At 56.9% G+C, this 24,799-nt stretch overlaps 2 protein-coding genes across 2 annotated transcripts; one reads left to right on the forward strand and one right to left on the reverse strand.

The window, feature by feature from the left end:
- The first annotated feature begins 41 nt into the window (after positions 1-41).
- Positions 42-12,788, forward strand: TGME49_309890 (hypothetical protein). The gene is made up of 4 exons (XM_018782593.1): positions 42-2,367; positions 2,867-2,995; positions 3,315-6,476; positions 6,718-12,788. Exons 1-4 carry the CDS (start codon positions 1,234-1,236, stop codon positions 11,719-11,721), a joined length of 9,429 nt encoding a protein of 3,142 aa, XP_018635600.1. The 5' UTR covers positions 42-1,233; the 3' UTR covers positions 11,722-12,788.
- On the reverse strand, positions 12,156-24,162 carry TGME49_309910 (hypothetical protein). The gene is made up of 4 exons (XM_018782594.1): positions 22,505-24,162; positions 19,993-22,070; positions 19,371-19,588; positions 12,156-18,821 (listed from the first exon to the last, which is right to left on the reverse strand). The coding sequence occupies exons 1-4, from the start codon at positions 22,896-22,898 to the stop codon at positions 15,119-15,121; spliced, it is 6,393 nt and encodes a 2,130-aa protein (XP_018635599.1). The 5' UTR covers positions 22,899-24,162; the 3' UTR covers positions 12,156-15,118.
- Between the last annotated feature and the right edge of the window lie 637 nt (positions 24,163-24,799).

Raw genomic sequence — 24,799 nt, forward strand, 5'->3', positions numbered from 1 at the left:
CGCAGCTTGTGTAACATAGATGCGTCGTTTGCTCTTTCATACTCTTCTTTGCGCTCCTTTGCACTCTTTCAGTTGGCGTTTCAGGCCGGGGTTTTCGTCCACGCCTATAACTTCCGATTTCGCCGTCTTGCAACCACGCATTGCCCTCTCCGGTACAAACGACCTCCCGCAACGGGACTCTCCTCCCCCCTCTTCGCTTGCTGCATAGCTACCCGCCTTTGGGAGAGGTGGTATCAACCTCTCAGGATTCTAATGCACTCTTGTGTGGTATTGCCCCGCCAATCATTTCTCCTCGCCTTCTCGAAGCTTTCTTCATGAAATGAACTTTTTTCGGTAGTGAGAAATGAACGGAAAAGCCACGACGACTTTGGATGCTGGACTTGTGGATGGCCCGTCCAGGTCCTTGTTGCCCACCTACCAACACTATCTTTCCTTAATGAAAAACGCAAAATTTTAGTTAGAAAGGGCGACAAGTGGCATAATATTCCCCATAGTTTCCTGCGTTTTTGAAAAACATCCACATCTTGCCGGTAAATTTCTCCCTTTTGAAACGGATGGAAGCCGTCACTGTCCACTTTTCCCTCGTACCGTGCAGCTTTCCCAGCGACAATGAAGACCCGATAAACGCGATCTGCGTCGCTACACCCTCTCTCCCAAAAATCGTGTGGCTTCGTTTTTTCCCTTTTCTAGATTTTCCTTCTTCCCTTTTCCACGTTTCCCCCTTTTCTGCCACTAGATGCCGACTCTGCCTTGTGCATTCAGTTTCGAACTCGTGTGTCGCTACGGCAAGGATGATCCTTGCAAGCGGGTCAATGCTTCCTTCTTCTAAGAGGGAAAGAACGAAAATCTTTTCTCGAGTTTTATTAGCAACTTTCGCACTCTTTTCGCGACCGCCTTGAGCTTCGTTTTCCACTTCATCAGTACCATCCATATCTCGCGCAAGCTTGTTCTTTTCGTGCGGGACGTTCGAAGCGGTTTTCTTAGGACGGCCGTCATCGCTTCACTCCTTCAACAATCGACGGTTTGACAGCGACAATTGTGAGAGAGTTTCTACACCCGTTGCGCATAAAGGCGTAACGGCTTTTTCTTTTGCGGCTTGTTCGTCTCCCTTGCACGACCTTGACTCTTGAAACAATGCGTGCCATCTGAATATAGCCTGTTTCGCCTCACTGCAGTCTGTCGTGGTTGCCTGTTTTTCCCGCTGCGTAGATCGCTTTTTTGTTGTCGGCAATCATGGGGACGAGTTACAGCAATCCCCTCGTGGATTCCACCCTTGTTTTCCCTGCACCCCCTTCTTCCTACGGCTTGGACACACCCGGCCTTTTGTTGCTTCGATCCAAGTACATCCCTTCTCGGGAGGTTCCAGCGTTTCTCATTCGACCGCGGCTTACTCCGACACGGCGCGGATCCGCGCCTTTCGCCGGTTCCTTGCTCTCTGGAGGCTTCCCCTCCCGCTCTCACCTGTCTCCTGGCGTCTGTGCAGCTCCTTGGGCTTCCACTCCCTCGACACCCCGCCCCTGCTCTTCCCCTTGTGTCTCCACACAGATTTCCGTGGAAACCTCTGTTTCGCGACCTCCTATTTCCCGCTCTGTTCTGGCACCCGCACGGCAGAAAGACTCAGGAAGCGATACCCCAGACACTGGAAACTCTGGCTCGGCCGCCGCTGGCCAGCCTTCACGCGGGAAGAAAGGCGCTTCACATGCAGCTGGCGAGGAGGGCGCTGTTGGAGCCGAGGCTCTCCTCGGCAGGTCGAGCGCCAGTTCCGATCATTCCGGGGCCGAGATAGAGGCAAGCAGCGCGTCTTCGCTGCCTGACTTTGTTTTTCCACGGTCCAGTGTTTCACACGAGACCGCTCCCTCCAGCCCTAAAGCCGCGCAGGCGCTCGGTGGACGAGGTGCTACTTTCTTCGAAGAGTGTAGTGGAAGGTCTTTCGATGCACATGGCTTAGATCACGCGGCCAGGGCTGGACAGACAGCCTGCGGGGCGAGCTGCGGTGGCGCTGAAGGAAGACGGAAGGACGGCAAAGGCTTCTGTCTCCTCTACTTCCACGGAAACGCATGCGACGCAAACATGATGCGCGACTGGCTGCAGATCGTTGCCGATGAGCTCGGAGTTACCGTTCTTATTTTCGAATATCCTGGGTACGGCCTTCTCGAGGACTACGATAAGAGCAGCCGAGGCATAGACCTGTGCGCGCGGATTGCGTTCGAGTTCCTTGTGGACAAGCTTTTGTTCCCTATCGAGAGAATCATTCTCTGCGGCCGGTCCATTGGGACGGGAGCCGCTGCATGGCTCGCCTCTCAGCTGGCCCAGTGCAACGTCCAAGTTGGCGGCCTCGTTCTTGTCTCCCCTTACGTTTCTTTGGCAGTAAGTTTACCGATTTTCATCTTAAATTGAAAGATGCATTTTCGGATGCACAATCGTGCAGGCGAAACTGGCGACCCACTTAGAAGGTCTGCTGTGACGAAAAGACCGCTTTGCATTTACTTCGGTGTTTTTTCCTACCACGCTGCTGAAGAGGGTCTCTTTTGTTGTGTTGCTCTCTTTGCCGCGCGCCCGTTTTGTGTGTCTTCCGTAACCACGTTTCCCACATCAGTCCATTCGCGCTGACTCGATTCGCTGCCCTTCATGCTTAGACTGACTCTCCAAATGCAAATGAGGATACACTTGAGACAGATTTGCCCCGGAGTAGAACTGCGAACCTGGGGTGCTTCGTTTCCAGAGGGTTGCAGTCTTACGCCGCCATCGTGTCTCCATTCTCTTGCCTGGTTGTCTGCTGTACTTTTTTGACCCTTCCGGTGTTTCTGCGCTCTCTTTTTTCGCTCTTTGACTTTCCTCTCGGCGTCGGTGCGTTTTGCGCTTTCAGGCAGTGGCCTCGGACTGGGCAGACGCGCCTCTGGTTCTCACAGAGGTCTTGGTGCATCATCACTGGAACAACGAAGCAGCAATTGCCAGCATTCCCACGGTCCCCTTATGCATAATTCACGGGAAGGAGGTACGCACAGACCTTGCTTCTTTCATTTTTCCTCTGCGCGCTGCTTTGTTCTACACACCCTGTCCCCATTGCTAGTGGTTTTTCTTCTAGTCACCTTCTTGGTTACTCCCACACCTACGCATTGGCTCTGTCCATCCCGTACCTCGCTTAGCTTCTTTCTCAGGAGAACCATCGCGACTCGTTCGTTTCATCCTCCCTGCTGTACTTGCCCGCATGCACGCATGAGTCCTTTGCTGTAGCGCTTTGTGCCTCTCTGCGTGTGGTTGCGTAGAACTTTTTTTCTTTCTTGAGTGGGCGCTGCTTCCCCTTTTCTCCACAGGATGATGTGATCCCCGTCGCGCATGCAAAGCGGCTGTGGCAAGCGGCGCGTCAGCCGCCTTCGCTTCGCGTTGCTCGGTTTGCGGACGGGAACCACAATGTTGGCATGAATCTGGAGTCGTTTTACGGGGACATTCTTGTCCCGCTCCAAGTTTTCTTCCGAAAAGTCTCTTCCAATCTACGCACCAAGAAGGCCGCGAGCCAGACGCGACAACGTGCCGTCGAGACCGCCTCTGCGGCGCACCTCGCGTCTCGGGCGCATCAGCAGCCGTTGGGGGATGCCTCTCCTCATCTCTCTGGGGGCTCCTGGAAGTCTGCGAAGGCTGGAGGCGGCCGCGGCCGCCTCGACCGCACCGTGTCGGGTGTCCGGCACCAGGGGCGGAGACAGGTGTCTCCTAGGGCCGTGCAGGGCCGAGGGTCCGGGTGCCAAGGCGTCGGGAAGTCTGGGTCGCGAATGCTGCTATCGCATCGTCTAGGCACTGGGCCGCATGCAAAGAGTGACGAGGACTGTGAGGCTGGCATTGAGGGAGAGTTGAAGAATTCTTTGCCGTCCCTCGCGAGTCTCGGGTCCCGGCGCCGGGCCGTTCGAGTAATCCAAGGCAAGAAAGAGTCCACCGAGGAAGCAGGATCGAGCGACCTTGCGAAAGCCCTAGGAGCGATGGACATGGCCTCCCTCGAGACTCGGGCTTCTTCTTCTCCCTCGCTCCACAGCTTCTTGCTCGCCGACGCTGCAGGTCCTCGCGACAGCCTCAGAAAAACCGACAGCAACTTGAGTTCCTGCGCTGACCAGTCTCCGATCAGGAGCGACCATCCTCCCTTGCTACCCACGCTGAAAAAGCGCGTCCCCTGGCGGCCGACCACGGTCTCGTTGAACCGGGCGATCGGTAGTGCCCCGAGTCCTGGCGAGACGAGGACTCCCGGAGATCCATGTTTTTCGAAGAAACTCCCCAGACTGCGCAAGCCCGGTTCGTTGCCGCCCCCAGTTTTCGTTTTGAATGACGTAAAAACTTTGGCATTTCCTCGTGCAACAACGGACGGGGCTTTTGCGGGATCGCCTGTCTCGGAGTGGGACGCTGGCGCGAGGCGCAGAAGCAGCAGCTCTGAAGGGAGCTGTGAAGGTCGGCAAGAGCCGGGTCGTCTTCTCGGTCACCGACAGGCCAGTCGTCGCAGCAGCTGGACAGCTGGGGACTCCATGTGTATGTCCCACTCGCCATTATCGAAAGAAGGAGCCAACGTCTTTATAGGAGACAAGCACTCAAAATTTCTGTGTCGAGCCATGCCGGCGCGAACCGTTTCGGTGGCCGGGCTGCTCCATCGGGGGAAACACAGAGACATGGGAGGACGACGGGAGGAAAGCAGAGGGCGGAGACTGGGGAAAGAAGAAAATGACAGGGAGAGGCGCCTGTCTGAGGCGGGGTACTGGCCAAGCACTGACCAATCTGTGCACCCTGCCGAGTTGCTGGTGGGACCCGCGGAGCGCGGCGCGACTGCAGAGACACAAGACGAGCCATGGGATGACGAAGAGGGAGAGGCTGAGGAAGAAGGTGACGAAAGAGAAGTGGATGATGAAGGGGAAGACGAGGAAGAGTTCGTCGGGACAGATGGATCTCCGAAGTCCAGGGCACGACTAGGCTCGTGTGACTCTTTACTCGCAGCGTCGTCCCTGCTTGAACCGGAGACGTCTCGACTCTGTTTCTGCGAAGACAGTTATGATGGACTGCAGACTGATGTCGAAGACGGAGACCTGTTTTCAGATGACGCCTTTGCGTCTGCAGACTCCACACCTTTCCACGCGCCTCACCCAGTCTCTGCCCTTCTCTTCGAAGGCGCTGATCCTGTCGTGGACATGCCTTTGCGCTGCGACACCGAGGCTACTGGCTGCGGTGCGTCCGATGAGAATCCTGGAAACGCACAGAAGCGCCCTTGGAAAGTAGAGGGGGAAGTTTGTGACTTTTCCGGCCGGCTGGCCCCGGATCCCGCTCAAGAGAGGGAGTCCCCGTGGCAGAGCGATCCCACACTCCTGCCCTCTGCGTTCAGACGGCGCTTCTTCCTCAGAGGCAAGAAAGGATTCGACCGCTTCTTACCTCAACAAGGCCCGTTTTCCAGCTCACCCTTCTTTCCGTCTCTTGTCAAGGCCCCCGCTTCGCCCCCTGAGGCTCCGTCGACCAAGGCGCTCCTCGCCCCGCTGTCCGCGCCGAGCATCTCTGGAAGGAGGTTTCAGCGACCTTCGCTGTGCCAACTCGACACTCCGAGTTGCGAGAGGACGCCCGATGCAGGAAAGGGTTCCGGCGCAGAAGGCTTTCAAGAGCCCACAGCCCCGAAGGACTTCAAAGAGCGCACCTGTCCCAGGTCGGCGGCCACGGCCGCGCTGGCCTTCTTCGCCCCGGACGCGAGACGCCACTCGTCGCTTCTCGCAGCGTTTCTGCAGCAGGAGACGTCTCGGGAACTGCAGAGACAGCGAGAGACTCTGGCACGAACAGAAACGACTGACGGCGCTGGCGTTCGCGGCCTTCGGTCCCTGCGTCTACAGCGCTCTTCTCTCGAGCTAGCAGGCGCTCCAGCCCCAGGGCACTCCCCTATCTCTTCTTCAGGGGCATCTTCGAAGCCTGGAGACGCGTCGCTGGTCTCCCGAGCCTCCGTTTCTTCATCGTTTCTCTCGTCGCCTCTTCGAACTGTTGCTTCTTGGAAGTTTCCTGGCGCAAACAAGTCGCCGAGAAAGGCGGAAGGAAAGTCAGACACGACCAGGGAGGGCGACGAAGACGGTCACGAAACTCGAGGCTCTGGCATGGGCGCTGTTTCTTCTGATAGACGCCAGAGACCACCCAGCACTGGAGACTTGTCTGAAGGCAAGGCTATACGCGTGCACTCCTTGGCAGGCGTCACCCCGGGCTTGGGCTCCCCGTCTCTGGTATCTCCAGCCACTCGACTCGACCGCGGATTCTTCGCAAAAACATCCGAAAGGCCCGTATGCTGGGGTCGTCAGCGCCGGGGTAGAGACCAAGGGACTCAGGCGAGATGCGATAGGGCAGAAGCGAAGAGAGAGGGGGAATATCGCCTGGACGACGACACGACAGACTCCCCCCTGCTCGGATACAAAGCACCCCACGACCGAGTCACCGAATCTGACGCTGGCGCTGTATTCGGCTTCAGCCGCGAACTTAAGGTGAGAGAAAAAAGAAGGAAGAGTATAGGCGGAGGTGGACAGGTAGGCCCCATGACTGCCGCGGAAGATTTGAATGTGTCACTTGGGTAAGTTTTCACGCACAGCCACACACTCGAGAGAGCTGTTGTTCCTTTCTCGAATGACTTCTCTTGCGTTCTAGCGAATTTCGCATGTTTCTGTCCCGTTCGGCGTCTGAACTTGGAGGGAACTGGGTGATTCTTTTCTGTTGCTTTTTCTGCAGAGAGAAGACCTTTCTTCGAGCGTGCCTTCGGCCCCACCGCCCCTTGGCTCAACCTTCTTCGACCTCGGTCCTGAACAAGAAGGCGGGGACTGTGTGGACCTATACGGAGCAAATCCAGAGCCCGACGATTCGTGGGTCAGCCAAGCGCAAACTTCGCCGAGTCTCTGTGGTTCCTGGCGCCGCCCCAGCCGCCTTCTCCTTCAACAGTCTCTGCACAAGGCAGCCCCCCCGCGAGCGATTGCTTCTTCACCTTCTCTGCTTCACTTTCTTTCGCCGCGGAGTCCCCCGTTTTTGGGGGCTCGCTCCCTCACTTCGTCCTCGCCCCCAGGGGTCGCGCTCGAGTCTCTGAGACCCGCAGCACCTGCCGAGAAGGTAGACAGCTCGAAAGCTGCAGCTGACAATGAGAAGACTTCCGCCCGAGTAGGGGAGGTGGACCTATCAGATGCTTGGACTCCTCCACAATGTGGTCTTCTGTCGCGGTCATGCTCCTTCGGTCCTGATGCTTCTGGGGGTTTCAGCGGGCCTTTCGAGTCCCCGTCATCCGGAGGCTTCCCTCGAAAGCTGCACTCAGATCTGGGGTTCGCTGCGTCTTCGCGTCCCGTCGACGACGCTTCTCGGGTGTCGCGTCGCCCCGCTTCTGTTTCAGCTCCTCCCCGGTCGAATTCGTGCTCGCCGCCGCGGTCTTCCCCTTCCTGTCCTATTCTGTTGTCGATGCATGCGCCTTCCGCTTCCCCAGTCTCTCGAACGAAAAGTCTGGTGATTATGAACCCGGCAAACTGTCCGTCGGTCGTGTTGTCTCCCTCGTCCCCGTTGGATTTTCTTTCCCGTGACATGTCAGGACATGATGTAGGTCTGCAGTCTGCTGCCCAGAAGATTCCTTCGGAGGCCTTCTCGCCATACGCGTCCTGCTCTCTCGCATCTTCTTCGTTCGCTTCCGCCTCGTCACTGTCTTGCTCGCCTTTGTCGTGCGGCGCGTCTTCGTCTCCGTCCGCAGCGTCTGTCTCTGCTGCCTCGTCTCAGCTGTTGCCAACCTGCCCTTCCTCCACAACCGTGCTGTGGTCCTCCAACCTCTCTGTAGACGCTTCTGCATCTTTCCCCGCGTCCTCATCTTCGTGCTCACCTTCAGCCAGCATTGATCCTGCCTCCTATTGTTCCGCCTCTCCCTCTCCAAGCTGTTCTCCTTCCCACATTACCTCGTCATCTCATCTTATCTCGTTCTCTCCGGATCTCCCGTCGGCCTTTCACGTCGCTGCGCCTCATCTCCCGTTTTGTGGCTCCGCCTCTTATTCGGAACTCGACTCTTCGTCGCCTCTCTCTTCGACTCCTGATCTTTTGTGGCCGCTATCTTCTCAGCCGGTTCCTTCGTCTTGCGCTGCTCTCTCTCTGTCGTCTTCTTGTCCTCGTTCCCCGCGTCCGGTCTCCTTCGCCTCTTGCTCTCTCCCTGCGTCTGCCGCGCGTCTGGGCCTACCCTCTCTCGGCTCTCGGGAGACTGTGGGGGGTCGCCCTGCTCCCGCCGATTTAGAAATTTCTGTTGCCCCGACATTGGGATTGCCTGCACAGACGTCAGAGCTTCTGCGATTCCTGAGGTGTGACGAAGGCGGAGCCTCGATTCGTCAGTGTGAGGCCGCCGGGGAAGATTCCGCGACCCCAGGCGACCTGGTTCAAGCGCATGCAGCAAAGAATCTGGGTGAGAAAGAAGATGAAAAGCATCAAGGCGAGAAAGCAACAGAGGAAAGTGACGGGTGCGAGAAGAGCGAACCCGGATTTTACGGAGAGATTCACAGCGACGAGCTGTCTGCCGCATCCGCCTCGGGTGTCTCAATAGCACGCACATCGTTTTTTTCTTCTCCCTGCATCTCTCCCGCGACCTGCGATCTCTCTCTGCCTGTTTCTCTCGCTAATGCACCGCCTTTGTCTTCTTCTTTCCTACCTGGCCGCGAGGAGAAAGGCGGCTATTTGCTCGCGTCTATTGCAAGCGTTAAAGGACGAGGCCTTTCGCTCCTTGATGCGGAAGGAGAAGAAAAGTCCATGGAACAGGCCGTGAGCCTTCTCCAGAGGCATCCCGTCTTCGCGCCGTCGCGCACAACGGAGCTGTCTCTTCATCTGCACGCGTCGACTGAGCTTGGAAGCGGCAGTTGCCCGATGACCGAGCCAGCTCTGTTTCTGAGAGACAGGGAAGAGAGCACTACGGAGACGAACGACGTAGCTCTTTTGCTTCCTGGACAGGAAACCAGGCGGATGGACAGCTTCGATCTGGAAAAGGACCAAGTGCGCGAAGCGGCTGAGTTCCACTTTTCGTCGCCTTACTCGCCCCTGGTTCTCTCTGGCGGGCCCCCGGCGGGGCTTCGGAACTCGACGGCGCAGCCTGCGCTCCCCAAAGCCGTAGGGGACGCAGAGAGCAGAAGAGAAGCACGCGAAGAATCGTCGAAAGAAGACGAGGATGGAGGTGAAACTGGAGAGCAGACTGCGTCTCCGAGGATTCTCGACCACGCTGAGGGAGAGCACTCGCGGAGACAAATGGAATGTCAGGGTTATAGAGGCAGGATGACGCCTCAGAGGCTCGCGTGGAGTGCACAGAGCCTCTTGTCTCACACGCACCTGCGTCCTGTGACCGGGATAGGAAGGGAGGCTGACCATGAACGCAGACAAAACAGCGACAAAGAAAACGTACCCTTTGACCACATCGCTTGCTTCTCCTCACCCGCGGTGCGCGCGTGTGGGGGCGTCATTTCGTCGCCGCAGAGTCCGGTTTCCCCTGATTTGCCGGAGGCGTCTTCTCTCCCTCTTGATGCCCAGGTCGAGGCCACAAAGGATCAAGGGGACTTATCCGAGCAAGAGGAAACAGAAGCAAAGACGCCTAACTCAACCCCCCAGACGCCAGTAGAGGCCCGCGCAGCTGGTGCCACCATGTCATCTGGTGCTTCTTCGGCTCCTGACGAGACAGTTGAGGCCCTGCAGCTCGGCCTGTCTCTTCCGCGGGGCCACGAGACGAATCCAGGCCTTCTTGAGGGTGATTCTTTGTCTCGTAAGAGTGAAGAGGAGACATGCGTCATGAAACAGCTTGGATCGGAGAGATGCTCGTCAGAGAGAGACAGCCAGGAAGGGGAGGATGCGAGTGACGAGAGGAGCGCCGTCGCGGGGTTTTCGCCTTCTGGAATCTTCGTCTTCGGCAGGGGAGACCGGGCGGGGAGACCATGTCCTCCGGCGTGGCCGCGCGACGATCTCTTTTGTCTTTGCAGCGAAGAGGACAGTCCCCAGATAACGTTTGTTGGTGAGACTGAGGAGACGCGCGGAGGCCGTTGCGAAGAGCCGGAGAACCACGAACAAGTAGAACTCGCGAAACCTGGGGAGAAGAGAAAACGCGGAAGCCCGTCGCTGTGCCTGGACGGAGACCTCATCCAGGTTGACACCGACCCGCCTTTCAGGCAATTGCGAGCACGAGTGGACAAAGAGAACGAATCCCAGGAGAATCGACTGGAAGTTACGCCCCAGCGTCACGCTGCTTCGCTCTCAGAAGAGTGCAGAGAGACACAGGTGCCCTTCTCGTGTTCGACAGAGAAAGAGACCCTGAATTTGAATCTCGAGGCCGCCCAGATGACCCGGCAAACAACGTGCAGCGGGTTCGACTTTCTCTTCCCGCAAAATTTGGATCCCAACCACGCGGAGACGGAGGAGTTCTTGGAGACCAAGCAGGCGGAGATGGGGACGTTCTCGTCGCCGACGACCTTCGCGCGCCATGCTCGTTTTTTCGCGGACGAGACGAAGGCTGTCTGCTCTCTGGGCCGCGTCCGGATATTCAAGGACGGGACAGAGCGAGAAGACGAAGAGGACGGCTTCCAGGCGCACGACTCGTTTCTTTCTGAAACAGAGGGGTCGGAGTGGATGTCGGGCATCCCTTCCTGCGACCATCGGGAAGACAAACTGTTCGAGCCGGACTCACCTTCGTTCTCTTCTTCTTCGACAGTCGGCCCGCTCACGCGCAGACACCTCCACTTGCACGCAAGGCGCCGGGAGGGCGACTGGCGCGGGCGGGAGACGGCGCGGCCCTTTCCTGGGCCGCTGTCTTCTGCTGCGATTGCCTTCTCTCAGCGACGCAGAGTGAACAGATACATCAAGCGTGAGGAAGAATCCGCGGCTCTCTCGATGCGGGATTTTGCGGCCCTCCCGCCAATCGGGGGTCACGAAGGCGTCCGCGTCCCTCAGACCTGTCCAGACACTCGGAGGAGGCGCGGGGAGATGGAGGCGTTGGACGGATGTGAAAGAGCTGCTCAGAGATGTTTGGGAGAGAAAGATCCGCGATTCTCTTCTGCTCCCCTCTCCCCCACCTCCCGCGCCACCAGCGCCGCTCTCACCGCTGCCGCGCACGCAGCAGCCGCGGCTGCGGCCTACGCCGAGGCTGCTCGAACCATCGCTTCGTCAGACAAGGTCCAGCCGACCGCGGTGGTGTCCCTGCGCTCTGCGGGGAGTATACCCTCCGTGGGGACGGGGCCTTCTGTGGGGAATGGGTCGTCCGTGGGCACTGTGTCGGGTGCGAGCAGAAGTGACGCCCTCGCCTTCCTGGAGGGCCGACTGCCTCTCCCGGGGAAGCAGGAAGTGGTCCAGCAGTTCCTGCAGGCGCGGAGGCGGGTGAGTCGACACTGCAGCGTCGCATGCAGTCGCGCAGACTCGCCAGTAGGGGAGCGGTCGCGCCGACTCCAGAAGAGTGAGGAAGCCGTGCCACCGGCGAAGGAAGAACGAGAGGACCAGAAGGGGCAGAACGCCGTGTGGATCCTTGAAGATAGACAAGGCGACGATTTCGAAACGCGTCATGAACGCCTTATTTTGGAACAAAAAACTCTCGGATTCGGCGCCAGAGTTTGTGCAGAGAAAAAGTGCCAACATAACAGCGGAGAAACCATTACCAGTGTCTCCTACTCCTCGTCCCTCTCGTGTCTCCTCTCCTCCTTCCTCCCCACACACTTCAGTCTCTCCGTCTCTCTCGGGGGCATCCAGAAGGAAGGATGAATGTCTTGGCGAGAAGAAAAGACACGAACATGAAGGGAGCAGAGAAAAGTCTTTGCCGTGCATGTCGAGCTGGATGGGTCTTAACGTGGATACGCCACAGTCACGATCCCCAATACGCTGGGATCACGCTCTGTCGGTCCAAGGACCTCTGTCTCAAAACCCTAAAGTGTCAAGCGCTTCTGGAAATTTTTAAGCGAATCACCACATTTTCTCTCGATTTTCAGCACCCAAACAGAATCAGCGAGTCCGTGGCTGGCTCATTTTTGGAGAAAGGCAGCGTTGGGATTTATGAAAATTTTCCTTAGGGAGAAAAGTTCTCATCTGCTCGGTCGATTCCACACTCCGCTACACTGCTCCTCCTCACAAAAGCGCTTTTCTTCTATTGAAAAAGGTCTTTTTTTTCCCATTAAAAAAATCCCTTGCCCTCATATTAAAGAGGCTTTTCCTCCATGGTTTAACACCCTGTCCTCAAGACGCACTAGACAAAAATCAAACGGTGAGCGCCCGGAAGTCATCTTCACCAAGAACCGAGGCAGACTATTAAAGTTTCCATCGCAAAGCTGTCGATGTCGCATGCCGAAAGAAAAAGGGTATGAGAAAAGGGCGGAGCCGGATTCTGAGTCAGTTTTCTAACTGTGGAAGGGATTTTTGTTTTTTCTCCGGCTGCCGCGTCCCGAACTCTTCAATGCATTGATAGGTTGTGCAACGCCATAGGAAATGGTCTGTAGAATTAACATTCGTCTACGTGCTCGGTCTTTTGCCTGCATGTTGTTTCTGCAGTAGTGTGTTCCATCTCGGTCTTGTCCGTTTGCGACTCGGAGCGTCCCTCGGCCGCAAACGTCCATTCCCTGTCGGTGTGCGGTTCAAAGGAGTTGTTACGCAGACAGACTCAGATCGGCAAAGTATCTTTTTCGCCAGTCAGTTGAATGTACGCGGCTATGCCGCTCGTTGATCTGACATCTGAGACACCATATTTCTCAAGAGTTCTTGAAGCCGTCAGTCATTGCTTTGTATTTCGCTGCTTCGTTTGCAACACCATAACCATGGTACGGATTCGATGATAGGGCATTTCTCTTTTTCATATCTACCTATACAGAGAAGACGTTACATGAAAAATAGCTATTCTCTATGAAGTATGAAGGTGTTTCAAAGGTGAGAATGGCGCAGTTCACAACTCCGGAGCTGTGTACGGAAACTATGGCTTTCCCGTGATACCGGAAGGTCGTTGCAAGAAAAATATTTGTTCGCTATGAAACATGAAGGTGTTTCAATCACTAATAGAAATGCGTACACAGGTCGCGAGGAATTGACTGTTCTGGGAGTTGAAACTACACCAAGGTTCAACTCTGGTATTTTTTTTATCGTGCCTCCTGGTTGTGGCGGAGTGCCGCCTCACTGCGTCGGTGCTCGATTTACATAAACGCGGACCTTGGGCATTTATGATTTTTGGCACAGAATCTCAGACGCAATCCGACTAAGCAATTCACGGTTTACCTATGGAATTGATTTGATGAGTGACTGAGGAAAGAGTAAATTGGACGCACCTAAACACAGTGTGTTCCGCAGAGAGCTGCGGTGTGTTTCTTGTGACATTTTGTCTCTCGAATCGAGTTTGTGAACCTTGAGAATTGAATCCGAGGCTAGGGAAAATCGCTTCCCGACAAACGGACTACCCACGAAACAACCTCAATGCGAGAATCGTTATTCTTCTCGCAATGCGCCCTCTCTGGTAAGCGAAACTATGAGAGCGAAGCTGGGGACAAGTTTAAGGCACCATCCAAAGAGCGACAAGTCTCCAAATCTAAGCCGAAACAGATCAACACCCAGCATAAAAACCGTGTCTTTCAAAACCAGACTTCTCCTCTGTCTTTACTTCATTATCATCAATTTCTGCCCTCATCGCTTGATAGGGTAGAAGTCACATGGAACTCTAAACTCGACCTCGCTGCCTTTCGCTGGGGTCTGTTTTTTCTGAGTTTCTGTGGAACTGCCTGAAAAGAAGAAGCGAGAACGAAATGCCGTCGTCCCCGACGTTTCCTCGGATGATCACATGCACACCAACCTCGTCCGTAGGTTTCTTTCTGCGTGTAGGAGAAACCCGGCGGGTGCCAAGACTGAGGGAACAAGGCCTTCTTTCCCCTGGCAAAGGCCGGCTTGCCAACCTTTTCGCCGAGTCGTCAGGACTCGAAAAAACACAAAACGCAGACGCGAGACAAACAGACGAAACTCGGACAAACAAGGGAAACGTGCGACAGTTGCGGTGGTCATGCCGGTTTTGGAGCGACGCAGGTAGAGCGGAAAACTTCGTCTCCTGTGAAACGCTCTCCACACCGGAGAAACACCGGAGCGAATCTCCGCTCCTGGGCGAACGTCATTTTGGTGCAACTGCGTGTCCCGGCCTTCCCACCCACAACTTCAACTCTAAAAGCGAAAAAACTCCGGCGAAAGATCTGGGCCGGGAACATCGTTCCGTACCTTCACATGGAGATCCACATATCAACTAAAAATAAAGACATATTCACAAATTTATGTATGGGTGATATTACAACACATTTGTGTATCGAGGGTCACAGTAGCTCTGCGTACGTAACAGTCCCAAAGCAGACTCTTGGGCCACGGTCTTAACCAAGTCGCGTCTTCTTCTAGTTGCACGAAAAGACATTCTTTGTGGTATTCAATGTCGCGAGTCTCGAGCAAAAGGACAGACACACCCAGTTTCGTACCATTTCGATGATCTGCGCGAAAGACGAAAACAACTCGGTCGGTATCGCACATCACGAGCAGACCGTCTGCTGGACTCAGCCTCCCCACTTGGGCTGTTTCAAATCCACGCCCGTCAGAGCTTCTTTTACAGATACAATAAGTCTCAAGAACACCGAATGCGTACCTGCGAATGTCGAGAAACGGGGTTTGCCTCTCCAGACTCCCCAATGCTTTCTCTGCTCTCGACAATAGCAAAGACAACCATCTGCTCTTCTCCCAGCCGTCCTTGAGCATTCAAAGCCATGAACACTTCCGTCGAAAACTACCACCAAACCCCCCGTCTTTGCCATGTTTTTCTGTTCGAGAAGTCGCCAGTGCTCAGACATCTGTGCTCTCTATTCAGACGCCACTGCGCCCTGTCGGAAGGACGCATCCACCATGTGCACACACTGTGGCTACCCTGCCTGGTAGTTGCTTTTTCTCGCCCAGTGTAGAGACCAAAAGGCAGACCACACGAAAGGAGAACAACTTCCTCGTCGTCTCTGTGCCTCTTTTCACGAAACCGCGCACCCACTCTCCCCCCCCCCCCCCCGAGAGGCACCGCTTTTCTTCCAGTTTTTTCTTGCCATCCTTTCCACTTTCAAGGCACCAACAGAGCGAACGAAAACGCTGAAGGAACACATACAGAGGCACCTCACGCGTCGGAGTCAGGACATCGAAGAAAGGGAGGACTGTCTGACGCCTGTCTCTGCATGCAGCGGTTCCTCCTCCGTTCTCTCTGTCTCGCCGGAGAGACGTAGAGGAAGAGTGGAATTGCCGTCAAGAGGAGACAGAGCAGCGACAAGAAGAAGGCCTCGAAGGACCACAGCCCGTCGTCTTCTCCCGCGTCGAGCGCGTGAAAATCGTCACTGACGGGAGCAACCTGAGAAGCGCGTCCATTCGTCGCGGCCGACGGAGAGGCCTGTCTGTCTATCACTGTCTCTTCAAAATGCACGGCCGCCCACAAAAAGCTGCGAAGTCTCCAGATGGAGCCCAGAGTGCGCGCAACAAATGTCCCTCCGGCCTGCTCCTGGGCGCCGACGACGAGGGCCTCTGCACTGGCCACAGCGCGTCGAGCGAGGGTGGGCACTGAGACTCGGATAAACATCTCGACGGCGGCTCCCGCGCCCTCGAGAGATGCGACAGCAGACGCAACGAGGTCCGAAACCACCGCAGCGACCGGCGAGGGCACCACGCTGCTGACGAGGCCGATGCATGCATACAAGCCCTTCCACGCGGTCCCGCAGACGCCGCCGCGGAGGAGGCGGAACAGCGACACGGCGGTCGTGGAGAGGAAGACGACGAAGGCTTCCAGGAAAGCGTGAGTGTCCTCAGCCAGAGCGACAATGGCGCAGAAGCAGATGACGAGAAGCAGAACGTAGGTCGCCACGAGTTTCTGTTCGACGGTGGGGAGCCAGGCGAAGACGACGACTCGCGGGCCTTCTTCGCTGGTCGCACAGGTGGAGGTCGACACGCGTCGTTGACTCTTGGAGAAGCAAGAGGCTCCTGGAATCCGCAGAGTCTGAAGGCGGCTTGTGCACTGGCGCAGCAGAGACTGAGGCGGGTCTCGACTCCCTCTGGACTCCCCGTTCACCCCCCAACTCCACAGCGACAGAAGGCTAGAGCCTCTGAAACGCGTTGTCGCCCTGTGCAGCGAATGCCAGAGAGAAATGTGACGAGCGGAAACCGCGTCCGAATCGGGCTTCGCGAAGGCACTCGGCGCGGCAGATGCCTCCCGTGAGCAACGGGGACTGCCTGAAACCGACCCCACACCTTGCGGGCCTGCCTTCGGGCCCTCGCCCCCCCTGTCCTTCGAAGTGTCTCTGTCGCCGGCGGAAGGCGCGGCTGCCTCGACTCCCCGGGACTCCGCCGAGGCAGAAGAAGTCGCAAGAGAAAGAGACAACAGAGAAGACGAATGCGGAGAAGACAGAGACACCGACGAGGAAGAAGGTGAAGGATGAAACAACGACGAAGAAATGGGGTCGTGTGTTTGCGCCTCCGCCACTTCGCCTAGGCGGCGATCGCTTGAACCCGCTTCTCCTGCTTGGGATTCGCCAACAAGCTCGGAGTCGTCGTTTCGGTTTCTCCGTTCCCTCGCCAACCGCCGCTGTCGCTCCGCCTTCTTGTTCTGCAGTGCCACAGCCACTGAGTCGATTCGGGCTGATCTCGCAGTGCGGCGAACAAAGGTGCTTGCGGCACTCGCAGGCGCAAATTCCTCCAAGATTTCTCCAGGCGCCAACAGAGCCGGCGTGGCTGCATGCCCCCCATGGACACAGTCAGGAGAAGAAACCTCCTGGGCGGTAGAAGGCGGCACCTTTTCGGTGGTGGAAGGAGGCGCTTCGTCAGCGGGCGAGGACACCTCGTCAGTGGAAGGGGAGATCAGAGGTGAAGAAAAACCATTCGCAGAAGCCGCTCCCGATGGTACACGGGCATCCTCGGCCTGTTTTCTATCTTCAGTTGCTCCGGCACTTGTCTCTTTCTGGTCAGCCTGTTCGCCTCCCAAAGTTTCCTCTGCGGATCTGTCTGCCGCTCTCTGTTTTTCCTTCGCCCTCTGCCTGGCCTGCAGCGCGAGCGAGGCAGAGTCGACGCGCCGGGTCCGGCCTTGCCTCCTGACGAAGCGACTGGCGTCCTCCGCCGCCGCGAATTCCACGGGGATCTCCCCAGGTGCGAGAGCAGCCGGCGGTGAGTCTGTCTCAGTCTTGAGTGCTTCTTTCTCTGCCTTGTCCCCTTGGGTTTTGTCTCCTTCAAGACTCTCTGAAGCGCCGTACTGACTGCATTTGTCCTCTGTGGAATGATCGAGGAGACTGGAGGTCGGTGCCTGCCATTCCTCCTTTTCATCTTGGTTCCCGTCTCCACACTGCGTTTTCTCCCGCGTGTCTGTCGAGTCGAAAGAGACTCGCCCGAAAGACACATGTGACCTCTTGGACGAACGAGAGAGATTGACTTCGTTTTCTCTGTCATTTTCATTACCTGGCGCTTCCACCCCGTCACTGCGTGTCTGTTCTTCCTTGTTCATGGGTGCTAACAAAGCATCGGGGGCCTCCTCATTCGCCTCCTCCGCTTCTGAGTTGCCGTCGCCGGCCGGACGCCTCCTGCCTTCTCCCTCGATTGTTCTGTCGCTCTCTGCCATCTCTTTCTCCGGCGCTTGCGCCTGAGCCTCCTTCTCGCCGTTCTGCTCTGTCTCACGAAGGTCGCCTTCTTCTTCACTCCCGGAGGGATCGCCAAGGGCCTGCCGTCTGAGCCAGGCGTTTCCGAGTTGCTGGCAGCGGTTCTTGGCATCCTCGTCTTCGTCCTCTTGGAGTCTGCGTTGCTCGTCTTCTTCCTCCTGTTCTTGCCGCTGAAGCAGGAGCGCCACTTCGCTGTCTGGCAACTGCCGTGAGTACTCCTGGAGCCACTCATGCAGTTGTCTCTGCACCTCTCGCGACCGCGCACAGCCGCCGCCTGCGACAGCTCCAGAAACGCGGGCCATCCCTCCTGCGTTCCCCACATTTGCGAGATTTGCATGCGTAGGCCGGCTACGAAGTTCGAGAGACCCAGAGCCGACTCGAGCCGTTGTCGCGAGTCTCGTGACGTCTTGCGTCTGTGAGCGCTTCAGCCCAGGCGTCGAGTCGCCCCATTCGCCGGCCTCCGCCTCGACGCTTGAGAACCCGTCAGAGCCCAACGCGCCTGAAGAGTTCCGGGACTCGTGCCGGCTCCCGGCCTCCGCGGCCTCCATCCGGAGGCGATGGAGTCCGTCGTCGTTCCCGGCACGGGGCGTGGAGGAGGCGGCGTCAATCCGGGCGACGACGGTTTTCTTTCTGCCCTGCGCGCGAAGGCCCGGGCCACCTGTCCCCGGCTTCAGACAGCTTTTCAGGCCGCAGCTGTCCGGCGAGACACTCCCCGTCGACGCGGTCGTCGAAAGCGAGTCCCCCAGAAGCCGTGACGGATGGCGCGGGCTCGAGAGACTCGGAGACACGCGCGCGGAGAAAAGGGGCGAGGCATGGTGCGGAGAAGTCTCAAAAGCCGAGTCTGGAGAAGGCGAAAACCCGTGGACATCTGTCTCCCCAGAAGACGCGCTACCTCTTTTCCGGTCTCTGCTGAGGACGACAGACAAGCCGCAGTCGCCGCTCTCAGAGAGCAGCTCTCTCTCGTCCTCGAAGAAATCCCCAGTGTCAGCGCAAGCGTGCAACGCGTAGATAAACACCACGGCTGGGGCTGCGAAGTTCAACAAGACGTTTGTGGAGAGCGTGAGGAGCGAGGAAGGGAGCGCGAAAACGGGACTGAAAGTCAAGAGCCAATACAACAACCACGGAAGCTTCGAAGCCGTGAAAAACGCAGACTGCTTGTCCATGCAGATCGCCATGTTGATCAGATCGTACCTGTGAGAGAAACGACAAAGCGAAGGCGATGATCCGGGTGAACAGATCAAGAAAAATACACATAAGAACGAAGAACTGGTACTCTGAGGAAGACGAACCGCAGGTGGGAGGGGAGATCGACGATGAAGGAAGCGACAAAGAAAAACAAGAACAGAACAAGCAGAAGAACGCGTAGAAGAACATGCGGGATCACCTTGACACAAGCTAGAACTGGAAAAGGGATTGGCCCATTTCGCTGCGCATCTGCTGGCGTTCGTTCTCGTCAACGCCCAGATCTGACAGCTGTGGTCGGATTGCGCGTACGCAGTAAACGACAGAAAATGAATCACTCTGATACAAAGCAGCAGCATTTCCGAAGCCGGTGTTTTTTTAGGAAATACCACGAGGTAGACTACTGGCTTAGATCGTGAAAAATTTCGTTTACCGGCCCCGCGTACTAAGAGATGCACCTGCAGCTGAGTTGCATGGCCTTCCTCCAACTTCTACTCCCTCACTGTTTTTTGCAGCTCTCTGCGTCTGCCACGTCTCTCGTGCTTTTGCGGCACTCACCGGCAACTGATTTGCCCCGTGACGATGTTCGGCAGGAGGGCGAAAACGTGGAAGAAGCAGATGCATGCGACAGCGACGAAGGATGGAGAGGAGGGAAGCATGGCGGCGATGACATTCGAGGAGGCCGAGGGAGCGGGGAAGGCCGCCGCACAGAGATAGCCAAAGAAGAAATAGACTGCACAAGAAAATGCCGTGCTCGTGAGGATTGTACGCGTCACCTGCACCACACCCAGACAGAACAAACAAGGCCAATGACAACACCGGGGTGTGCAAACGCCTCGCCTTCCCCCCCTCCCCCCCCCGCGAAAGGAGTGGTCACCTTCCTCCGCGTCTCCTGGGCTCTCTGCTGTCACAAATGGTTTTTGACTAACAAAGCGGCGCTGAGCTGAGGCTCGACGAGTCCACGCAAATTCGAGCAAGTGTACGTTTTTCGATTTCGCTCCCAAGAGACGAGGTTCAGGAGTGCACCGATTCGTCTGCCGTCCGTGTTTCCGGCGTTGGCCTCTCTGACTTCTCGACCGTGCCGTCTAGTCTTTGCGCGTTCTCTTCCACAGCACCACGGCAGAGCACTAAACCCCAGATTCTGTACACCCCACTGTGTGAGACGACATCATGTCCGTACCGGGACGTCGTCTTTGATTTCGTTAGCCCAACTGGGCAGTGCATTCGAGAAGCTGTAGGCGTCGACGAAGGTGGAGACAAGACTGCCGATGCCACTCCCTCGAACGATTGCGGAAGGCCAGGGTGACGCGAGGAACGACCCTTCGAGCTTCCCATTCGCGAGTGTCTCCGAGTGTGAAAAGCGAGTGTCGACTTGGTTCAGAATTTGATCGGCGCGACCGCAGACTTCGGTGCCAGCGAACGTTCCCGGAATACGCGGGGCGACCGCACAGGTGCCGGGTATGTGTACAGCTCGCGTGGCGTCTGAAGACGGCGAGGCGGACGCCAAGGGCGACGACGCGGCGGACGGGAAGAGGGACGACAAGGCGGATGCGGAGGAGACGCGCAGCAGGACGAGAGCAGCGGAGGCAGTGATCTGAAAGACGGCCGCGATGATCGCTCCGAAGGAAAGAAACTGGAGTTGCATGTTGTCCTGCAGATCGGCGGCAGCCAGATGCAGACAAATCCCAGCGGTCACCACGTACCCGAGAGTGATGCCCATGTGCCCGACACACGGTGTACATACACCCGAGGACTGCCCGAGGGTCGAGCCTGCGGCTGCGGCGGCGAGGTCGGACAGCGCAGCGTCCGAGTGGCCCTGCGCGTCCGCTGTTCTGGGGCGGAAAAAAGCCGTCACCACGGCGGGCAGGAGCGACGACGTGGTCGGCTCCTCTCCGTCGCAGTTGGGTGTACATACACCCGAGAAGACCTCTTCGATCTGGTGCTGGCTCGGCAGCGCGTAGAGAAACGGCAGTGCCGGCACCGCGAACGGCTGCGGGGCACTGCCTCTGCTGTAGCCGATCGCGAAGGCCCGGGGCAAAGTCAAGGGAAACGCAGAAAGAAGAGACGAGACGGTCTCTGGAAGGAAGCCCAAAGGAAGACAGAGCGCATTCGTAACCGCAGAGAAGAGACGCGAAAGCGACATCCACGACGCGTCTAGGGCGTCCTGCGCTTCCGACAGGCCGTCTGAAAAGAACAGGGCGAAGCTGGCTTGCGGATCGAAGTTCGGGAACCAGGACGCGACGGTCGACATCGGGCCGCCAACCAGCGACAGAAGGAGAAACAGCAGCGAAACGAAGGCATCGAAGAAAACGAAAAGTGGCCGGAGAAGAAGCGCGGACAGTTCACCCAGCCACTCGACGGCGCCACAGACGGAGAGGAACGGACTGACGTCCGTGGGGAGAAGCGGGAGGAAAAGGGTGAAGGAGAAAATGCGCAGAAACAGACAATCGAGACAATACGCCACGAGCAGAGCAGCCGAACAAGTAGATAGAAAAGTGTTCAAGTGCAGCAGCATGGTAAACGTTCGAGGGAAGCTCGGAGGTAGAAGCGGCGGGGCTGTGGTGATGATGCCGTGGACTCCACGGACGACTCGCGTGTACAGATCAGTCGCGGCACCGACCGCGAGGAGAGACCATCGCCTCACGTTGCATACAGACACCAGCGCCCGGAAAACCGAAGAAACGGAGAACCTCACTTTCGCCATAGTCTCCGGAGGAGTCTGTGACGCGACAGTCACAATTGCATCTTCACTGGCGACCCTGCCTGGTTTCCTCGCCTGCTCCCCGTCTGCCTCCAGAGCAGCGCCCGCCGCCCTCCTTCCCACGCCAGGCTGTGGTGCCTCTACACCCGAGGCCGGAGACTCGCGACCCCCCTGTCGGTTGGCCATCAAACGAAGAAAGCGTCTGAGGAGCGGCGCAGGACCATAGGGGAAGTCGACCGCGCCAGCAGAGGGAGGAGAAGAAGTCGAGGAACTGTCTCCGTCTCTCCCTTCGCTCCCTCCAGAGAGCGGACCCAAGCCGGTACCGGTGACCGGGTGAAGCCGCTTCTGAGAACGCGCTCCGTGCATAGGCGCAAGGTAGTGCCGGACTGTAGCAGAGTACTCGAAGCGCTCGTTGAAGTTTTGATTGTTTTCAATGAGCGTCACGGACTCGAGGAGGAGCAGAGAGCATACGAAGGAGAGCACGCAGAAGAGGAGATTCATCAGCAGCGAGGGCAGCCAGCCAAAGTCGATCAGCGTCAGAGGCATCGACGTGAGACCTGCATGCGAAGAAGCAACGGCAAGAGTCGGAACAACTCGAGTTCAGGGCGAAGCAAAACACATCCTTGGGGAGAAACTGGCAGGAGCGATTGGGGGACATGAAGATCCAGAGTGGAGAGAGGACGGGGGCAGGCCCACAGTCACGAATAGAAAGAAATGCAGGACACTGTCCCTCATCATAGACGACGGCGTTTACAGATGTGCGTCTAAAAGGGGAAGAAATCCTCGAGAGTACCCCAAAAACGATGAATGCGCTACTGGGAGTCTGCCGCGGAACATGTCCGAACCCTAGGAGTTTATACACCATGTGTTCTGTCCTGAGCCGGAGTTTCGAGACAAGAGCTTTTAAACCTGCCCTCTTCGTCGTTCCCGTCCCCTGTAAGATCAACTTGTTGCGCGCCTTCCTCTCTTCTCTGGAAGCTTCCCCACTCACCTGAGGCGAGAATCTGGTTGCACACGAAGACAAATGACGCCGACATGCCGATGCTCTTTTTGTATTTCCAGCTCACAGTTAGGTACCGCTTTCGTCTTCTCTCGAAGGCGGGTGGCCGCTGTTTGCCCTCTTCGTCACCAGAATTGTGTTGCCGAGATAACCAGCCGAAGACGCTCCGGCGTATCTCAGAGTTTCGCTGGTGTCCTGAACCTCCTCCTAAGAAGGAAGTTGCACTGCGCAGAAAGATACTCCTCTTCTCTCTACCGACGCCCTCATTTTCTTTGTTCTCTTGCCTCCGCGCTTCTCTCGCCCCGCGTCCTAGCCACCGGATGAGGGTGACGACCCTCTGGGGAACCTTCCCCGAGGAAGGCGCGGTGTCTCCCTTGTTTCCCATCGTAGAGGTTCCTCAGAAGACGTAAGGGAGAGGACGCCAAGAAGAGCTAGAAGAGCAACTTCATGTCGAACGCGTGCAACTCCCGACAGCTGCATAGGTGCAATGCTGCACACCACCTACGAGGGGGAATGGGGCCTGGCAACTTCAGACGCGCTATCCAGGAGTCCAACTTGACCGGGTGTGTAGTAAATTTGTTTACTCCCTAGAAAACGCCTTCCGAGACAGAAGCAACAGAGAAACTCGGGATGGACAGAGGCGCCTTCTACGACGAGCAGCAGCCAGATGGGAAAAGCGGCCGCAGGTCCTCGAACGGGGAGCCGCGGGAATAGATGGCCAAGAGATCGGGAAAAAGGCGACAGGCGTGGTGACACCGGAACGAAGCCAAACTTGTCACAGAGGGAGCTTGTTCGAGCATGCATAAAATCGCAGACGAACAGCCGCTTTCATGCAAGTCGATGCCAGGAAGAAAGAGTAGCTTTCTTAAGTATGCATATAACTTTACCGAGGCAGACGAAAAGCCGGGGCCAGCGGGTATGGAAACGGGAACACGTGTAGAGAGCCCTTCCCGTGAAAATGACATCCCCAAGACATGGAGCATAAAACGCTGGGTAGGTTGAAGGCGTCTCGCAGTCGAGGTTCGGATAAAGACGCGGCTTCTACACACTCCGGCACTTTCCACGGAGCAAAACCAACGGCGTCAAGACGGATCTGCGCAATGGTTGGGTGTACATTCACCGAAGTAAGTTGGCAAGTGTTCAGCTCGATATTGTCGAGCTGCAACACGAAAGACAGCCAAGTCCACGGGCTCGAAGGTGCCAGAACATCTGTTCCGGCGAGTTTAAGTCGCTGCGTTAACGGGCCGTGAACACCCTTTTAAAAGCGCCCGTGGAACGGTCCGAGTCAGCCGGAAAATCGTGACAAACGAGGGGAGAAACGCGAGGCGGGAAGTGCCTCCGGCATCTGTCCCGCCTGCCGTGCGGTGTGCCGCGTTCGGAGGTTCTCGAGCTGCCTTTCCCTCGCACTGCATACGAGCGATACCAGCAGTCCATACAGTAAGGCCGGAATCCAAACGCTGGAAAATTCCCTTGCGGTAGGATAGTGAAATCCCGGGCTGTCGCTGCTGCCTCTAGCGAAACATCACCCCGAAGAGGCTCCGCGAAGACGTCAGCTCCAGTCAAGCAAAACACTCAGATATTCTGAAAGTGACACATTTGCGGCGGACTTCTGTATCCGCTGTACTTGTGGGATTGAGACCAGCGCTTGCTTCTAGAACGTTTTTTTCGGTCGCAGTTCACCCTCCGCGCTCTACAGGGGGAAGGCAACGATCCAGCCCCCGCGACGAGACGCACAGCTTTCGACGGGGAGGCGCCCGTGTGCTGTTCGCTGTTTCAGCTGTTTGAGGGTGGAGGAAGAAAAGTCAAGGTCGCCCTTCCTTCTGCAATGCTCAAGGCCGTGAACTGAAGCTACACACGTTCTATTCAGTTGATAACCACGAATTGTCTGTGCACTGACACTTACACGTAGATTCACACTGCGAACAGACAGCTCATCGACCCGCTTTGCGGGTGAGTGAAATCACGGGAGAAAAGGGGGAGCTTGGAGGGTGGCTCGAGCACCGCATGCGCCTGTGAAGAACGTGCACCGAAAAAGCGACGTTCTGTTGTTTGACACCTGCACAAATTCACTTTTCTCCACTTCTGGGTCTCCAAAAGTGGAATCTCTTCCCCGCTTTGTCAGCCCGTTTGTGTCTCTTTCCCCTGTCTCTTGCTGCCTCTCTTCAATCGCCCTGCATTCGTCGTATGTCACAAAAAGTCACACTGCATGAGGTTCTGCCTCGTCTTTGCAAAAGGCCGGAGATTTCTGCAGTTGCATTTTTCACTGCAGCAAATGGCGCCGGTCTC

Source organism: Toxoplasma gondii, chromosome XI (genome assembly GCF_000006565.2).
Source record: "Toxoplasma gondii ME49 chromosome XI, whole genome shotgun sequence".
Taxonomy (NCBI): Eukaryota; Apicomplexa; class Conoidasida; order Eucoccidiorida; family Sarcocystidae; genus Toxoplasma; species Toxoplasma gondii.